This window comes from Electrophorus electricus, chromosome 11, assembly GCF_013358815.1.
Source record: "Electrophorus electricus isolate fEleEle1 chromosome 11, fEleEle1.pri, whole genome shotgun sequence".
In the NCBI taxonomy this organism is placed as follows: Eukaryota; Metazoa; Chordata; class Actinopteri; order Gymnotiformes; family Gymnotidae; genus Electrophorus; species Electrophorus electricus.
In genome coordinates this window covers 2,063,259-2,081,097 of record NC_049545.1, presented here as the reverse complement: position 1 = coordinate 2,081,097, position 17,839 = coordinate 2,063,259, and the positions used below count along the sequence as shown (strand labels likewise).

At 38.9% G+C, this 17,839-nt stretch overlaps 4 protein-coding genes across 7 annotated transcripts; 2 read left to right on the top strand and 2 right to left on the bottom strand.

The window, feature by feature from the left end:
* The first annotated feature begins 1,593 nt into the window (after window positions 1-1,593).
* Window positions 1,594-5,909, top strand: p2rx3b (purinergic receptor P2X, ligand-gated ion channel, 3b). The gene is made up of 12 exons (XM_027000490.2): window positions 1,594-1,715; window positions 2,020-2,155; window positions 2,282-2,353; window positions 2,658-2,727; window positions 2,990-3,083; window positions 3,898-3,975; window positions 4,178-4,319; window positions 4,421-4,557; window positions 4,692-4,785; window positions 4,921-4,986; window positions 5,615-5,692; window positions 5,769-5,909. Exons 1-12 carry the CDS (start codon window positions 1,594-1,596, stop codon window positions 5,907-5,909), a joined length of 1,230 nt encoding a protein of 409 aa, XP_026856291.1.
* A 1,029-nt stretch (window positions 5,910-6,938) lies between these two features.
* On the bottom strand, window positions 6,939-12,112 carry si:dkey-9i23.6. 4 transcript variants are annotated; one of them, XM_035531564.1, is made up of 10 exons: window positions 12,017-12,112; window positions 11,300-11,507; window positions 10,782-10,920; window positions 9,991-10,139; window positions 9,580-9,695; window positions 8,264-8,624; window positions 8,003-8,173; window positions 7,703-7,793; window positions 7,395-7,576; window positions 6,939-7,098 (listed from the first exon to the last, which is right to left on the bottom strand). In XM_035531564.1, exons 3-10 carry the CDS (start codon window positions 10,918-10,920, stop codon window positions 7,045-7,047), a joined length of 1,263 nt encoding a protein of 420 aa, XP_035387457.1. In that variant the 5' UTR covers window positions 11,300-11,507; window positions 12,017-12,112; the 3' UTR covers window positions 6,939-7,044. The 4 variants fall into 4 exon arrangements, with proteins under 4 accessions (XP_035387457.1, XP_026856288.2, XP_035387459.1 ...); XM_027000487.2 differs by having other exon boundaries at window positions 11,300-12,112; XM_035531565.1 differs by having other exon boundaries at window positions 7,081-7,098; window positions 7,395-7,458; window positions 11,300-12,112.
* A 59-nt stretch (window positions 12,113-12,171) lies between these two features.
* tmem187 (transmembrane protein 187) lies at window positions 12,172-13,410 on the top strand. Its single transcript, XM_027000496.2, has one exon. It carries the CDS (start codon window positions 12,451-12,453, stop codon window positions 13,213-13,215), a length of 765 nt encoding a protein of 254 aa, XP_026856297.2. The 5' UTR covers window positions 12,172-12,450; the 3' UTR covers window positions 13,216-13,410.
* si:dkey-9i23.8 (beta-1 adrenergic receptor) lies at window positions 13,404-16,309 on the bottom strand. The gene is made up of 6 exons (XM_027000437.1): window positions 16,199-16,309; window positions 15,738-15,927; window positions 15,460-15,598; window positions 15,190-15,354; window positions 14,872-14,950; window positions 13,404-13,639 (listed from the first exon to the last, which is right to left on the bottom strand). Exons 1-6 carry the CDS (start codon window positions 16,307-16,309, stop codon window positions 13,427-13,429), a joined length of 897 nt encoding a protein of 298 aa, XP_026856238.1. The 3' UTR covers window positions 13,404-13,426.
* Window positions 16,310-17,839: the final 1,530 nt, after the last annotated feature.

Genomic DNA, 17,839 nt, shown 5'->3' with positions numbered 1-17,839 from the left:
CTTGAAATACCTTGCTTCAGGTCTCATAGAAGACAAGCATCGAGACTATTTTCTGTCCTGGCTCCAAGATGGTGGAATGAACTCCCACTTTCTGTCCAGACAGCAGAGTCCCTTGCAGTCTTTAAACGCAGACTGAAGACCCATCTATTTGTGAAATATTTAAAGGACAACTGACCCTGCTCCCATATTGACTGATTAAATTAGTACTTCTTGTACGGTACTGTTTAGTACACTGATGTTGTTTAACAAACTCTAGCACTTATTGTTTATTGCACTTATCATTGTTTAAAATAGACCTTATGTATTTTGTACTTCTAGGTATCAGCATTGATCCTTGTATTTTTACAGTATTCAAGTTCACTAATATGTTGGACTCTAACCTACTGTACTGTACTTGGATGTATTCTATGAGTAAATGACAAAGCACTTTTGTAAGTCGCTCTGGATAAGAGCGTCTGCTAAATGCCATAAATGTAAATGTAAATGTATGTTAACCACCTTGAACTCTAAAGCAATCACTTAGCAACTGCTTGGAAATTGTAGCTGAGCAAACACTTTGCATTTTCCTCAGGAAATGCCCTTTTATAGTTTTATTTTGTTGGTGTTGGTTTGTTTTAAAATAATTCTCTGGTCTTTTTGTCATTGTTTGTTCCAGACTTCACTCACTATTTTCACCCACTCTTTCTTTCCACTTGTTTCATCTTTCTGTACATGTGGTGCTTCTGTGACTAATTAATTTCTGGGTCTTGTATTATTTACCCATATAATCCATTGTTTGCTCCACTTATACATAATGACGGTTCAGAATCTTACTTCTGACTATTATGAGCCTATGAGCCTATCCTGTCTATAACTTCTCTCATTACTCACTCATCTTACTCATCATCTTCCTTTTCTACCTATTTTTTAGCTATAACCCAAACCACTTTGCCCTTTATCACATTTGCTGCAGTCTTATTCATCAATTTGTATTGAGTCAAGTCCATTTTCTCCCCTCATCCTCCCCCTCACTCTTTCATTAGCTTTACATCTCATTCTGTCCCACTCCATCTCTCTCTCTCTCTCGCCCTCTTCTTGAGTGCATGTTTCAAGAGAATCTAATCAGAAGTCCAGCACTCAGCATTACATTTGTCTGAGAGAGACAGAGTCCTTGTAATGGCCTTTCTTATGGCCATGTTAAAGATTAGCATCATGTATGGCATTTTGTGGGTGTGTGTGTGTGTTAATGTGTGTCTGTGAGTGTATGTGTGTGTGTGTGTGTGTGTGTGTGTGTGTGTGTGAGAGAGAGAGAAAAGAGGAGGAGAATATGGAGAAAATAGAAAGTACCAGAGTGTGGGAGGGTCTGTGAGTGAGTGAGAGGACCACCACACACAGACGTTGCTCATTTTGTGCCTTGGTTCATCTGTCAAAGGAAACTGACAGGAGAACAGTTTTTTGTATGAGAATTTTATGTTCCTTTGTTACAATCTTCATCATTTGGATTTACAGTAATTCAAGTCCTCTTTTCAGCCTTTAAGACAATAGGAAAACATACACACAAAGTGGTCTAAATTAGTAGTGCTTTTTTATAGTCGCTAGTGCTGCATGTGAAAGATGTGGAGCTGTATAATGGATTTCTTCACTTATGAGACGACCAAGTCTGTGGTGGTGAAGAGCTGGACCATTGGCATCATAAACCGTGTAGTTCAGCTGCTCATAATCTCTTACTTTATTGGGTAAGATACATGCATTTATACGAATGTGTGTGTGTAATCAAGAAGAGTGACATTGTATCATTGTGTATCGTTGTATCATCTGTTTCTGTGCATACTTTAATTGCATATGCAAATATAATTGCTATATCAAAGTAGATTTGTTAGAGAAAATCTGTATATAGAAATTATTCTAATATTAGTTGAACTAGTTTAGTTTCTGTTAAAATTAAAGTGGCTGTACAGCATACATACAGAAGCTGGTACCCTTATTAAATGTTTACTTACTCACATTAACGCCTTACTCACTCTCTTCTCTCTTCTACAGTTGGGTGTTTTTGTATGAAAAGGCCTACCAAGAGAGAGACACTGCTATAGAATCATCAGTAATGACTAAAGTGAAAGGATTTGGAGAACACCATAACAAGACCATGGATGTAGCTGATTATGTCACTCCTACACAAGTAAAAAACTATGCTAGTAATTCACTTGGTATAATCAAGCTAATCCACTGAATTTGTACATCTACAAGTTTTAAATGTGTGCAAACATGCTGTATATTCACATGTATGTGTATGCTTGTCCACCAGGGGGCCTCAGTGTTCTGTATCATCACTAAACTTATTACCACAGAGAAACAAGTGCAGGCCTTGTGTCCTGAGGTCAGTCACCCAGTACTTTATAATTACAATTCTTTCATCTAATTGATGTGTAACCACTAACTTTAACATTTTAAGGTTATTAAACAACATAAGAAGTACAGTTTATTAGTGGCGTATGTTTCATTTCAACTTTGGGGGGACACCACTCACACCACTCAACCTAACACATTATATGAGTAGTGTGAGCAGGACTTATCGGAGGGGACACGTCCCTCTGTCCCCAAAAGCACGCATATATAGTTTATTATCTGGACACACTGGAATTTTGCATTTTGTGTCTATGCCTATATGCTTTGTCTTTCAGAGTGAGACAAAGTTTAAATGTGAACATGATAATAACTGCACAGAATTAATGTCAAAGCCAGGTTCAAACGGTGAGATGCCCTCTCTCCTCTCTCTACACAACCAATCTGATTAAAAAATGAGTCCTTTGTTAAGAATATTTGGTTGCTTACTAAGTCACTGAAACTATCTTTTCTAATATGAACTTAAAGGTAATAGCCATGTGTGTGTGTGTGTGTGTGTGTGTGTGTGTGTGTGTGTGTGTGTGTGTGTGTGTGTGTGTGTGTGTGTGTGTGTGTGTGTGTGTTTATGTTTATGTGCATGCATTCACACACATGCATGCATTTCTGTTAGGTTTGTTGACGGGAAAGTGTGTGAACTTCAACAATACTTTAAAAACATGTGAGATCAGAGGATGGTGCCCTGCAGAGATAGATGATATCCCAATGTGAGTAGGCAGATGGGTGGGTTAATGAGAAAATGGGTGCATGGCTGGGTGGATGAGTGAGTACATGGATAGTGGGTGGATGAGTGAATGGGTGGATGGCTGGGTGGATGAGTGAGTACATGGATAGTGGGTGGATGAGTGAATGGGTGGATGGCTGGGTGGATGAGTGAGTACATGGATAGTGGGTGGATGAGTGAATGGGTGGATGGCTGTGTGGATGAGTGAATGGGTGCATGGCTGGGTGGATGAGTGAGTACATGGATAGTGGGTGGATGAGTGAATGGGTGGATGGCTGTGTGGATGAGTGAGTACATGGATAGTGGGTGGATGAGTGAATGGGTGGATGGCTGTGTGGATGAGTGAGTACATGGATAGTGGGTGGATGAGTGAATGGGTGGATGGCTGGGTGGATGAGTGAGTACATGGATAGTGGGTGGATGAGTGAATGGGTGCATGGCTGGGTGGATGAGTAAGTACATGGATAGTGGGTGGATGAGTGAATGGGTGGATGGCTGGGTGGATGAGTGAGTACATGGATAGTGGGTGGATGAGTGAATGGGTGGATGGCTGGGTGGATGAGTGAATGGGTGGATGGCTGGGAGGGTGAATAAAAGAGTTTATAGATATTTTATAATATTTTATAGATATCTTGTGCACATTTATATTTTAGATGAAAATGTAATTAAAATGTTTTTTTCTAATTACTGGCATATAATTGTGGTATATAATTTCAATTGTTTAGTTGTGCTGGGGGACAAATTAATGGGTTGAAGAAATAATATGCTCATTATAAATAGATATTTTTCTGTCCCAGAAAACCCATGATGGAGGTGGAAAATTTCACCATATTTATCAAAAACAGCATTCGTTTTCCTCGTTTCAACTTCACAAAGTGAGACCGCGAACATTTAGCACCACTAGAACAATCATTCTCTTCAGTCAGACATTTACATTCATATTATCATTGTTGTAGTTAGTTTTAGCATTTTATCTTGTATTCATTGTAAGCTATTGAAATAATGTGCCTATACATTAACTTCTAAACATATTCTCTGTCTCCTAAATCTCTCTCTCTCTCTTTCTTGCTAACATAGAGGAAACTTCTTGACCACCATCAACAGTACCTACATAAATAAGTGTCATTTTGACTTTGAAAAAAATTCCTATTGTCCCATATTCAGAGTGGGGGATGTGGTTCAGATGGCACACCAGAGCTTCACCACGCTGGCTGAAAAAGTGATCCCTCATTCTCTCCCCTGGTCTCTTTGCTTCGTGTGTAGCACAGATATTTCTACACTGCTTACATGCGGCTGCAGTTAGAACTGTCTCTCTCTCAGGGTGGGGTAATTGGTATAAAGATAGCCTGGCTGTGCGATCTAGACAGATCGGAGGATCAGTGTAAGCCTGCTTACTCCTTTACTCGTCTGGATGCAGTGTCTGAAAAAAACAATGTGTCACGAGGGTACAACTTCAGGTACTTGCCTTTTTCCTCTTACCTTTGAGCTTTCACTTTCAACCATTCACATCCATGAAATGCACCTTAGTTTTTTTATTTAATTATCACAAGCTGTACATTGTTACAGGTCCATATGCTGTAATTGTTTTCAGGTTTGCAAAGTACTTTAAGATGGAGAACGGGACGGAGTACCGCACTCTGCTCAAGGCATATGCCATTAGGTTTGATGTGATGGTCAACGGAGATGTGAGTTACCAATAAACAAGCACATTGTACCATAATTAACGTCTATGTGAGAGAGAATATACTGTGTGCGTGTGTGAGTCTGTGCATGTGTTAAGTACACACTACTGCTCACCCCACCTTCTGCCATCTTTGCAGGCAGGGAAATTTAATATGATCCCGACTTTGATCAACATGGTAGCTGCCTTCACTTCTGTGGGTGTGGTAAGCATGGCATTATGACCATCTATTACCACCAGTTTAACTCTATTTCAGAAGAGATTCAATTTCTGATAGATGATATCTCAGTGTAAATAAGCTGATGGCTGGGTGGATGAGTGAATACATGGATAATGGGTGGATGGCTGGGTGGATGAGTGATTAGGTGGATGAGTGATTGGGTGGATGAGTAAATGGGTGGATGGCTTGGTGGATGAGTAAATGGGTGGATGAGTGATTGGGTGGATGAGTAAATGGGTGGATGAGTGATTGGGTGGATGGATGGCTGGGTGGATGGGTGATTGGCTGGATGAGTGATTGGGTGGATGAGTGAATGGTTGGATGAGTGATTGGGTGAATGAGTAAATGGGTGGATGAGTGATTGGGTGGATGAGTGATTGGGTGGATGGCTGGGTGTATGAGTGATTGGGTGGATGAGTAAATGGGTAGATGAGTGGGTGGATGAGTGATTGGGTGGATGGCTGAATGGCTTTCACTTTTTTTTTTGAGCAGCCCACTAAACCAGTTACTGGTTTATATTGATTTTGGCTACTAACATTTGATGTATATTATTTGACTTGTAGTAGTAAATGGCACTTGTATAAACTCCATTTTGAATGAATATTGTTTATAGGGGGCAGTTCTTTGCGATATAATTCTTCTAAATTTCCTGAAAGGAGCTGACCAATACAAGGCAAAGAAATTTGAAGAGGTATACCTCATCGGCAAATCTCTTAGAATTGTTTTTTCTGAGAAAAATGATCCGCAGCTCTTTCCCTGCCCAACAGGTGTCAGATACACATATTGAAACGTCAGCCTCCTATATCAGTGGGATGTACCGGACCAGAGATCACAGCCAGCTATCAATCAGACCAGAAGAGAAGTTCTCTAATGACTCTGGGGCCTTTTCCATTGGCCAGTACAGTTAACAACAGCACTGGAATGATTTAATGTTTAAGCAGTATCACAAGGTACACAATGAGTCGGATGCCCTTCAAAAATGTCAGATTCTGAGCTCATGATATTGAAGTATGTCTGTATTAGCTGAAGTATTTGCATGGCCAGTTTTAAACCTGTAGCAATAGAAAAACAAAGTATACTCCGTAATGATTAGCTTTAGTCGCGTACTGGTGTAGGTTTCATTTCAGCTTTGGAGGGAGACGCCACTCACACCACCCAACCTAACCTATTATATCAGTAGTGTGAGCAGAAATTATTGGGATGTTCATGTTAACACAATTTTAACACAACCCATTTTCCAGATAAGTATTCAAGATGTTTGCTTATTAGTACAAATTTAAAATGTTTGATCTAAAGTGAGACTGTTTATAAACAATTAAAAAATTAACTAGTTTAATATATACATTAAAATGCCCATTCATGAAATACTGATAATGAATCTTACTTTAGTCACACTTAATTTAAATAGCAGTATTAGGTAAAAAAAAAAAGTATACATGGAAATTGACCGTAATTGTTTTTTGTATTTGCCGAGAGATGTTTTGTTTGAGTCAAACACGAGACTGTTAAAGGAAAAAAAGAAAGCTAGTAATGACTGTTGAGTTTTCTGGAATTGCTTTATTTTCTTTGTCAGGAAAAATTTGGAGAAATCAAGACAACTACTATCTTTGTTCAGCTACATTACATCTGCTGTATGTAACAATGTAGAAGTAGGAGTACCAACACTCATAAGAGCATAGCCATTATATAGTACAATATGTAAGCTATAGAGGGCTCAGGAACATTGGGAAAGCATGTCACATAAATAGAAATGGTAAGAAAGCCAAATGAGAAACTGACTGCACTGGTATATATTTTTTGTTTAATTTATACCAGCATATAATTAAGTTATTTATTTTATTAAGTATTACTATATCTTGATCTTATAAGGCATATCCTGAACATGTGTTGTAACTGTTGCACTTAATCACTTATTCTAATGTAAATATGATGGGGGGGGGGGGTATTTATATCTGTAATTCTCTGTTTGAATGTCTGAATTCTCCTCCAGATCCTATGCAAATCACCAGTGTCCATGTTTTTGTGACGTTCTCCAGAACTGAATTAGGCTTTCAGATTCCAAATCTTTGCTTTCCTGCCTCTCTCTTTTGCCTTTTGCTGCAGAGGCAAGATGAAAAGAATTGATTAATACAGCCATCAAAGTGAGTGACAGGGGTCACAATGATTATGAATAGGAATTTCTGTATGGGTGTAGTATCACTTATATAGGGAGCTTTTCAAACATGTTAACAGTCACTGTCTAAGAAAATTCCAAAACAAAAAAAATGTGAAAAGGTCAGTACATTTTAGCCAAATTTTGCATGTCTTGTGCAGGTGTATAATAATAAATTATCTTTCAAAAGCTTCTAGTTTTGTCAGTAGTGTATTCACAAAAGTTTGATCTGATTGACCACCTTATCACCGAGGGCAGGTGTTAGGGAGACCTCTGAGTCAGGGAACAATGAGGAATGTGGCAAACTGTAAAATATAGAGGAGGCAAAGACCGCAGATGTCCGCGTAAACTCAAGTGGGGATGAGGTTGTAGAGTCACTCAAACTGTCTATGGTTTTGAAATTTTGTGCTGCTTCTGCCTTTCCTGTAATATTATAAGAAACAGAGAATTTCACTAAGATATTACATTTCAATAGCTTTTCTGTCACTAGTGTTTTTTCCCCTCATGTCATTGCAAACCTCTAGGTATGAGGTGACCTGTTGTTCTCACCTTTTCTTCTCAGTTTTGGTGGTCGATGCTTCCTCTTTTTGCTCAAGTAGATTCGACTCTTTAATGCAGAATTGTCCAATACTCCCCTTGACTTTGGGAAAGGAGAATGCAGTAATAACACTACCATATTTAATTAATTTTCATACAATTAATTTCATGTTATTGAGTGGAAATTAAATGTATTTGTAAATCTTGCATAAGCATGTCTTACAATGGAACAATTTGGGCCATATTATAAGTAATTATCACTAACACATCTGGGATAATCTGGGATATTCATAGATCAGCAGTTTTCCTCACCTTGACTGCAGACAAGTCAAGCTGTAAAAAATCCTTTGAATTTCGCTTGTTTTGTTTACTATTAGGCTGTATTAACACATCCACAACCGCATATTCATGATCATCCATAAGGTGTTCATTTTCTGGCACTTCAGGTTTCTTATGTTTTATTCCACTATTTATTATTAGTACCTTGGGAAAAGCAAAAAAACATTAATCTTTTTCTCTCTGTCTGTGTTTTTCCTGGCTGACTCTATCCAAGTGACTATCATCAGTACTTACCTGACCTTTTTCTGACTGACTGCTGACTGACTGTTCTTTGTCTGTTGATTTGTCTTGCGTTATGACTAAGTTCTGAGATTGGCTATCTTTACTGAAGTGACTAGTATTCACTCTTTGTGAGTAGTCATTCTCTATTACTATTGGCCTGTCTTTGACTGGCAGAAAGCTTGCACAGTTTTCTCCTATAAGGGCCTCTTCCAATACGTTTATGGTTTTCTCCATTTGTGATTGGTTGTTGGCTTCTCCTTGGGGTGGGCCACTTTTGACAGGAAGGAATCTTGACCATTCTTCTCCTATAAGGACCTCCTCCAATAAATTGATGGGCTCAAGGGTCAGTGTAAAATCTTGAAGTGTGAACGTCCTGTTTTAGCAATGTAAAATATAAGAATTTACTTTCTGTCAGGTTTCAGTATAACTTCAACTATAGTTTCAACAGTGCTGCCTGTTTATACCAACAGTTTAGCACAGTTTCCTATTTAAAAGAGCCATTAAGAAGACCATATTACATTTAAACCTGTTTTAAATACTGCATAGTCCTTTTTGAAGTCTGCATAGTCCTTTTTACAGCAGATACTGTCACAGAAAAGCAAAGCCAAATGCAACAATAGTAAGGAAAATTATTTTGAGATATGATTTCGAAGAAGTTAAAAATAAAAGATTCAAAGCAGGAATTCATCCTCCATCTCTGGCAACGATTAATGGCTGAACAGGTTGTAGTTATAAAGTAATTAAAAGGATTAACAGTGGATTTAGGTCAGGGTCATTACATAGAAATGTGCCATTGACCTGATGAAAACTGGGCTGGAGCTAAAGTTACTGTAAAAATAAACTCATTCACAGGTGAGTTTGAGACACTCTTTGAGGTTCCTGACAGAGATATTTACAAATGTTAGAATGTTTCAGGATATAGTTTAGCAAACATAAACAAAAGAATGTTAAGTGACCACAAACTTCAAATCATGTGTATTACACTGTTGACATTATTATGCTGTGAGACTCTGCATTCTCATACAAAGACACTGGAATTTTAAAATGTTACAAGAAAATAACGTTTAACAACATTTAGTAACATAATGCAACATTAGTAATTATTGAGCAGTTAATACTGACGTTCAAGCCTCACCACGCAATGTCATTTTGCCTTTGTTATTTAATGAATGAAGAATGTTAGAATGTAACTGAACCAGAAATGTTGTAAGCTGGAAGAGCTGCGCGCATGACATGAGTTACACAGGAAACGCCTTTGTCTATGCTTTTATGACAATGGAGGCCCAGCTAAATATAAATAAGAAAATATACGCTTTTTGAATACTTGCCTTTGGAAGCTGACTTGCACTGTAGTGGGACTCTCCTCTTTAGGAGAGGGCAGTGGGCTATGCTGTGGCTCTGGTGGTGGGTTAGCTGGTGGCTCCGTTTCCTCCTCAGACGTAACCTGGTCAATGTATCAGTATCCTGATCAGTGCATCAGTAACCTGATCAGTGTATCAGTAACCTGGTCAGTGTATCAGTCATCTGATTAATTAACGGATTTTATTTGATTGGAAGTTAAATCAGAACATACAGCTCTGTTTGAAAGTTTTTCGATAAGTGCTGAGTAAGATAAGTGACTTACGGACTGTGTCTCGTAACTATCATTGTGGTTGCTCAAGCTACCGCTCTGCTCTGAACTGTTTTTATCTTTCAACTTTGCCATTAGTTTTTTCATCCGCACCGTTTTCAATCCTCACCTGTTTTTGCATTTTGGAGCTTGTACTGTTATAGTCCATGGCTAATAGTGCAGCTTCTTGTTCTGGAGTTGCTTGTGCTTGCCTAAAATACATATTTGACTTCCTGGGCTGCTCTGAGAGTGATCCATCTATCCTACTGTTCTCTGCATCTGAAACAGATTGTGTTGACTTGCTGGTTGTGTTTTCATGGGTCTCAAAAAAAACACTACCATCCAAATCTTTTTTGGCCATGTGACTGTCCTTATTTAACAGTTCCTCAACCTCATCTGTCTCTTTCCATGCAAAGTTAAGGTTGCACCCTTTCGATTTTAAATTGGGTCGGGGTGGTTTGGGAGGGGGGAAAGGTTTGGGTCCAAGCTTCAACTCATGTTCCTTTGACACTGTAGTACCTTTGATAATACTAGAGACCGAGGTCGGTGATAAGGAGTCTTTTAAGCTGTGGATTAATGGGCCGTGTTGTTGCTGAACAGAACTGCCCTTAGGGGTATTATAATGTGATTCATCTTGTGAGGTTCCCACCTCTGGAGCTGGTTCCTGTCTGACATTTCCACACATAGGGGAACTCACACTGGACTGTACACCTTGCTTTCTTCTCTCCCACTTGGAAAATATGATCAGAGGTGGTGTGGACTGTTGGCTCTTGTCTGTTCCCAGTTTAAAATATGATGGATCCTCAGTGTCATTTCTCAATACGATCTCTGAATGATCAGGACTGACTGAGATCTCTGAATGATCTTGCTCTGCTGACAAACACTCTAAGTTGCCTGGCTGCTGAATTAATTCACACTCACTCTCATCCATGTCCTTTGAGAGGCTGTTGTGCAGAGATATGTGTAGGGCTGAACGCTGGACCCTCTCATTAACCTTCAGTCTGTTCAGCATGGACTGAATCAAAGAGATGCCGTTAGGTGCCTGCCCTTCCTCAGCCATCTGAACGAGAGGTCACAAAGAGGTCAGCTAATCTTCTTAGCTTTTGCTAATGCAATTAGTGATTTAAGACAAAACTATTGCTAAATAATCGGATCTCAATACAGATATCTCTCCTGCCTTAACATGCATCACGTCTTAGAGCACACAATTAAATCCAATACTGCAGGAACTTTTTGTTTATTCCCTAAGCATGATAAGCATTTAGAACTCTGTATAATCTGATTTTTTTTTTTAAAAAAAAGAATGTATTATAAATAGTTTCCCCAGTACTTTTATACCCCTAATCTTTGCGCAGAAAAATTAAGAATTGTAAACACTGTGTATATCTAAATATTTGAATTCTTTTTATTTTATGTTTGTTATGGGTGTATTTTCTTACCTCTACTGTTGTGGCTTCAGTTGTTATCCGGTTTCCTCATTCTGCTTATCTGTTCCTCCTGCTGTGAAGGATCTCCTTTGATTCCGATTATTTCCTCTCTCTTACCCTGTGTCCATGGTGTTTTCTCCTCCCATCTCAGGCCCTCTCATGCTTGTTATGCTTTCCAGTCATTCACTGCTTTTTAGCACTTCACCTAGTTTCTGAAAAACTGCCCAGACCTGTTGGTTTTCTGTCTAGATAAAATTCTCTTCCTTACCGTAAACCAAAGTGAAATGACAAATAATTCACTGGCAAAACATTTGTTCTTTTGTCCTTCAATGTTTAGATTTGAATATACAATGAAAAAGCTTAGTTTTGGAAAGCGACTTTGTGGAGGGATTCCTTGGGAGTTGTATTTGGGAATGAAGTAGGCCACACACAGACAGACAGATCACCATTTTCTTAGGCTGGTTCACGATATTGTTGCATTGTTGCTTCAATGGTTTCTCATTGAAGCAACAAATGGGTGGCATTATCAGTACCTAATGCCAGAGTAAACAATAGGTGGCATTATCAGTACCTACTGATACAGAAGTTTAAATAAATGGTTCTGTGGCGGCAGCAGTTGTACCAGAGCGGTTGCAGTGACCAATCTGTAACGTCTTCCTGGTTAGTCAGACGCTAGAAGGAACTGGACGCTGCATTTCTCATACTGTTTTTAGTGTAATACATACTTACATTTTCCAAAATTGAATGAATATCCTGTACGAGAGGTGAAAAACCTTTATTTTTTCGTTTTTAGCAGTTTAGCTCGATTCTTCCGTATTTATTGAGGCCTCGTTCGCGGGCGCCCTCTGGCGTTTAATCTTTTTATGTAACCGGAGGACCAGGAAGTGGCCGGGCTCCCCATAATCGTCTCTACTTGTACTTTGATCCTATGATCTGCATGAAGGTTCGGCCTAGGCGAATGTTTTGCTTTTATTTTGTAAAGGTGCACATGAAGTTAAATTGACGTTATTCTAGCGCACCTCCGATTACAGAGGACAGCAAAGGCGCGCATTTTTTTTTTTTTTTACGATGAATTGCTCCGCACTAACGGTACTCTAAGCAACTTTTGTTGTTTTCAAAAGCACGATTTTTAAAAAAGTCCTCGTATCTTCAAGTACAGTCTCATGATGTCAGCGGCCGTTCATGTTATTCTACCATTTTTACTTTGCGTTACTTTTGCGAACACTGGCCTTTTCGACAAAGTTGCGGTGGATATGTCTTACGATGCCTACGCCGAGAAGAAGGTCGACCAACTTCATGCACTTTTGGCCATGCCGTTTAACTGCCTCATAAATGTGGGTTACGTTATTGTGGGCATTTGCTGGCTGCGTCGACACATGGCAGATGGCGGAGACGCTCGTTGTGCTGGCTATATGAAAGACGTTTTTGCGTTCATGGCAATTGCTTACGGACCTGTTCAGTGGATACGCCTGGCCACGTTGCGTCGTGCACCCTCTGTTTTGGATCAGTGGGTCACTCTACCAATATTTGCTTGGGTACCAGTTTGGTGCCACGTTATAACAAATGGATGGTCCACAAATTATGCATTAATAGTAGAAGCCTGCTCAGTAATCAGTTACGCTTTGGCGCTTTTTTATGAACAAGGTTTCGAGGTAGCTCTTAGCTTCCACATTACTTTCGCCCTGCTGAAATGTACCGAGGTGCAACGACGCCACGGGGACGCAGTATCTCTACGGTACTTTGCGCAGGCTGCACTGTCCTGCTGTGGGTTCGTTATTTTGAAGCTTCTGGACCATACGCTAGCGCAATTCTGGGTGTTTCAAAATCTTACTGGACACTTCTGGTCCAAAGTGTGTGACATTCTACAGTTCCATTACAGCTTTTGTTTTCTTACGCGCCTTACGCAAATTGCGCACAAGGCGACATAACACGTGTTTAAACAGGTATATAGTATGAAACGTCATTATCATTGGTTCCGCATAACGGAATTGACAATGCTGTGATAATTCACACAAATTGTAATTAGCCAAGGTTTTTGTTTTTTTTTCCCATATGCTGTTATAATGCCAACAAGATATACACAGACACACAATAACATTTACAGTTTTGACACTTAAATGCTTCCTTTCTGTGTCAATACTATATGTCTATCTTTTTTATGCTAGTCAGTACAGGGTCAGGTAAGCATGACTTTCTGGTGGCCCACAGCAATGCAAGTACTGCCTCTCGAAAGCCTTGATTAGTGCAGTAGATGATTGGGTTCAGGGTGCAGTCCAGATAGGCCATTACCGATGAAAGTGTCCTGAGCCAGTCAGGGGATGGTGACAGATCCAGCCTCCCAAGCAAAAACAGCTAAAATACATATACAGATTAACTTTGGCGTGGTTGTTTCTGCTAAAAATGTTTATATTTTTTATCAGTGGCTATCAGGTGGGCTTCTGTCTGGTTAAGACAAATGGCAGCAGCTGCGATGATGTACCCTGTTCTAAATAGACTTACAGCCGGCAAAGACAGCGTGTTCTGACCATAGGCATAATTATGTGGGCATGTCCTCACCACTTCCTGATTTTGTCTCCAACACTTTTTTAAACTGCCCTGAAAATATTGTTTCCTGTACACACTGTAATTACAACATTCATTCAGTAATAATTTGAGTAACAACATGCTTGTTTTGGTCAATAAAATGAAACGTATTATGTTCCTAATGACATAATCAGAAAACATTTGTGCATGCTTATATTTTATGTCAAATGTTGCGCAATTCACATTGGTGAAATGAAACATTTTTTAAAAAAGTAAATAGAAGACAATTCTACTACAAATCTATTTTGAACCATAGTGCTGATACTTCTTGTATTGCACAATGCCGATACAATTGATAAACATGGCCATAAAACCTTCTGTGAACCTCTTCCTTTCAGTCCCAGTGATAATTTATTTTATGATGTTCAGTTATTATGCATGCCAAGGACTTCATTTATTAAAGAGAATGCAACATCCGGTCCGCAACCTTGTTCCCAGCACTTGTAGCCAATCTGTTGTCATGCACAGTTTGTGTTAGCCTGTCCCATAACTCTTTGTCAGTCATAATTTTCTGACCACAGGATTGCTACTGACTGGCTATTTTTGGGAGGTGGACCACTCTTAACCCCACAGTGACAATAATGTGTAACAACCCCAGCCACAATGTTGTGCTGTCTTTACCATGTCAAGTAATACTGTAATGTCTTTGATGTGTTAAGAATGGTCAGACACTAAAATACCTGGTAGCAGTGTTCCTGTGGCCAGACACTGACCAGTGAGAAATGAGATTGAAATGAGATTGGTTTTTCCAACAGATATGCTATAGTGTGTAATTGTAACCTAAAAAAGATGCACCATAAAAGATCTTCAGAACATACTAGAATGCCATCAGAAAAAAAGGACTGCATTATCAAGGACAGCTTCTACAAACACCGTGACTTGAAAATAAATAATATTTGTGCAATCATTGGAATATTTCATTTTTTTTCACTTCATTTGTGTTCGCACAAATACAAACACCCAAAATACTGTTTTATCAACTAAAGACAGGGACACCTCACCTCTGACACAGTGAAAGGAGTATAGCAGAGCAGATAGGATCCCACCAGCAGAGGAGTGACAGAGGACAGGTCCAGTTGGCTACAGATGGGTGAAGGATGAATTGAAGAAAGAGTTTTCACTCAGCATCTCGATAACTAAGGTCACTAGCTCACAGGACAGTTGTGTATGCAAATTCAGTACTTGAATTGATTTTGAAATATCTTTAATTAATGAAAATAATCTTAAATTAAAAAAAATAAAAACAAAAACAAATCGTACATAAATACCAAATTATCAGCATATACAAACTGAAGTTGGTGTAATGTTTCATGCCATACCTGGTGCAGTTCTTCCCGTAGCCAACAGAGGTCAGGAAAGAGCAGATAAGGATGAGGAGTAGTGCGGGAAAGAAGGAGATGGAGAAGGTACAGAGTATGTAGGCCAGCATATCAGAATAACCGCTCTCCCAGAACACAGCACACAGCATCTCTGCAGGATCATACCTAACAATTAGGATAATAATTTTTAAGTGATCGTTCCAGTCATTTAAAAAAAATTTGTATATTAATCCGTTGTGGTGAGTACTTTAAACAATTCCCGAATCTCACCTCACCCAATTATAGATGACTGGTACCATCCCAAATGTAGCTCCCATCAACCAGGAAGCCAAACATGCTATCACCATGACAACAGACAAGCGTCTTTGAGTGGAAGCTAAGCCCACAAACCGCTGGACAGTGAGAATTGCTGACATTCAACAAGACAGAAACAAGCAATTAATCAGTCAGCTGAAGGGAAGAACTCAAGCATGAATCTAGGCAACAGCTGGTCTTAGATCAGTACAGTAGTATATACCCACACTACAATAAAGTGCTTTATTTCACACCTACGCTTCCGATGGAGGATGTGATAAAAGTGAATTTGAACAGGCTGACAACTTCACACCACGGCGACTTCTGACCCCCAGTCAAGACAGCGAACAAAGAACTGCTTATAATCAGCACCGCACAGCAGAAATCAGACAGAGTGAGACTGACAAACGGCAGCCAGTAAACACACTGAAACTGCTTCCGACACTGGTGGATCGAGGGAAATACAAAGAACAATAGATTACTCATACATAACCACTGATGAGATCATAAGCATAGAAAGATGCACATTTAAGGGTAAAATAAAAATGTGGAAACTCAAAGTGACTCTAAGGAATGGAACGAATTCTAAGGACAGTCAGCTGTTTTGTGTTGTTGTTTTTTTTCATCAGCAGATGAGTGACAGAGATTGCTCTTAAAATAGAAGTATGTATATTTCAGTAATACAGCGGTTATTGAATATAAACATTGTTCTTACCCCAATTTTAACAATCAGAACCAGGGCATTTCCCAGAACACCCAGCACCATCTCAATACTAAGAACAAGCGTGAGTACAGACTTCTTCACCCTGGCCCTTTGATCCTCCATCAATTCAGTTATATTAGTTGTGGAATTCACTAACACGGGTAAAGAACACCAGTGAACAGCAATACAATTAGGTAACACTTAAAGCTCAATTTTAATTTTCTGTTTTTGTTTTGTTTGTAGTTTCTACTGTTTGGTTGTGATCAATTCCATATAATCTCTTTTTTTATCCTGCATCAAAACAATCCCAGACTCATGAGATGTTGACCGCTCATAGTCCAGAAAAAGACTCCAATATGCTCTAGTTAACATAATTTTGTGTAGTTTTACTAGAGAACAAAGATGCTAATTTCTGTCATCACTTAAATAATCTGATTTTAAGAACTATACTTCAGTAACTTGTAGTGCACTGCTACATATAACTTTTGACAGCAATATCCTTATTAGAACTACTGAGTTTTCTGATGAACAGAAAAGATTTTCCAAGCAAGATTCATCTGTATACTTGTGAATGTATTTCTCAGCTGTACAAAAACACTAACGAATTTGTAAATTACTTACTTTATGACAGGAAAAACAATCCACAATGAGAAAACCAGCAAGAAGCTTGAACATGAGGAGTTAATGAAACTACGCACAGTCATGGAGATGGCATAAACATCATCCCTATCTTCAATTAAATTTCTACTGCTTCATTAAGCATGAGTTGTGATCTTGTTACTCAGCATCTACTCTCTCTCTCTGTGTTTGTGTTATTTTTAGGATTTTAAGACTGTTTGACATACACACAGTTAGGCACATATAGCCTATAGTATGTATATACTGCACAGTACATACATGTATAAACCTTTTTATTTAGATTGATTTATTTGACAGAGGCTAGATGCCACTAAAGCAGTGATCACCAACCTTAAGATCACCTTTTAAGATCTGAGCAAATTAAATATGTACAAACATAAATGTTATGTTAAACGTTAGATGTTATGACCTATAAGTTACAATAAAAAAAACTATTCACGTCCATAGACTCCAGTTGCATAAATCGTACAGCTGGTACAGTTGCAACTTCAAGTGACAAATTACTTATGGCTGATTTCATCTTTTTTTTTCTTTTTTTTTTTAGTCTCTTAATATGGAGTTGTCAGCGATCTCCATCGCCTCTTCTCCATCTGTGAACGTGCTTTGGGTTGCTGGAACAGGAAGACGTTTCAATATATATATTTTCCAACACAAAACAGGTTTTGCGCAGTGGACACTAGTGCAATGGACTGGAAGACCCATCGCGCCGAAAATGAAAAAAAAAAACAACCGCGCTGCAACTACACAAAATACATTCATCAAAATGACAACATACGCTGCATTTCAGAAACGTTCTACAAATTTAGAAAACGCGTACAACTTCAAAAACGCTGCAGATCCAGTCACAACACAACCGAAGTGTTTATGGGGACAAAGAAAGAGGCCGGACAACCAAACAGCTAACGCTAATGAAAAATAACTTGTTTGCGATTGGTTTATGGTACAGCATTTACAATTGGCCTGTATAACCGTCCCTGCCAGTCATTAGCAATGACTTGCTAATACAGTTCAGTT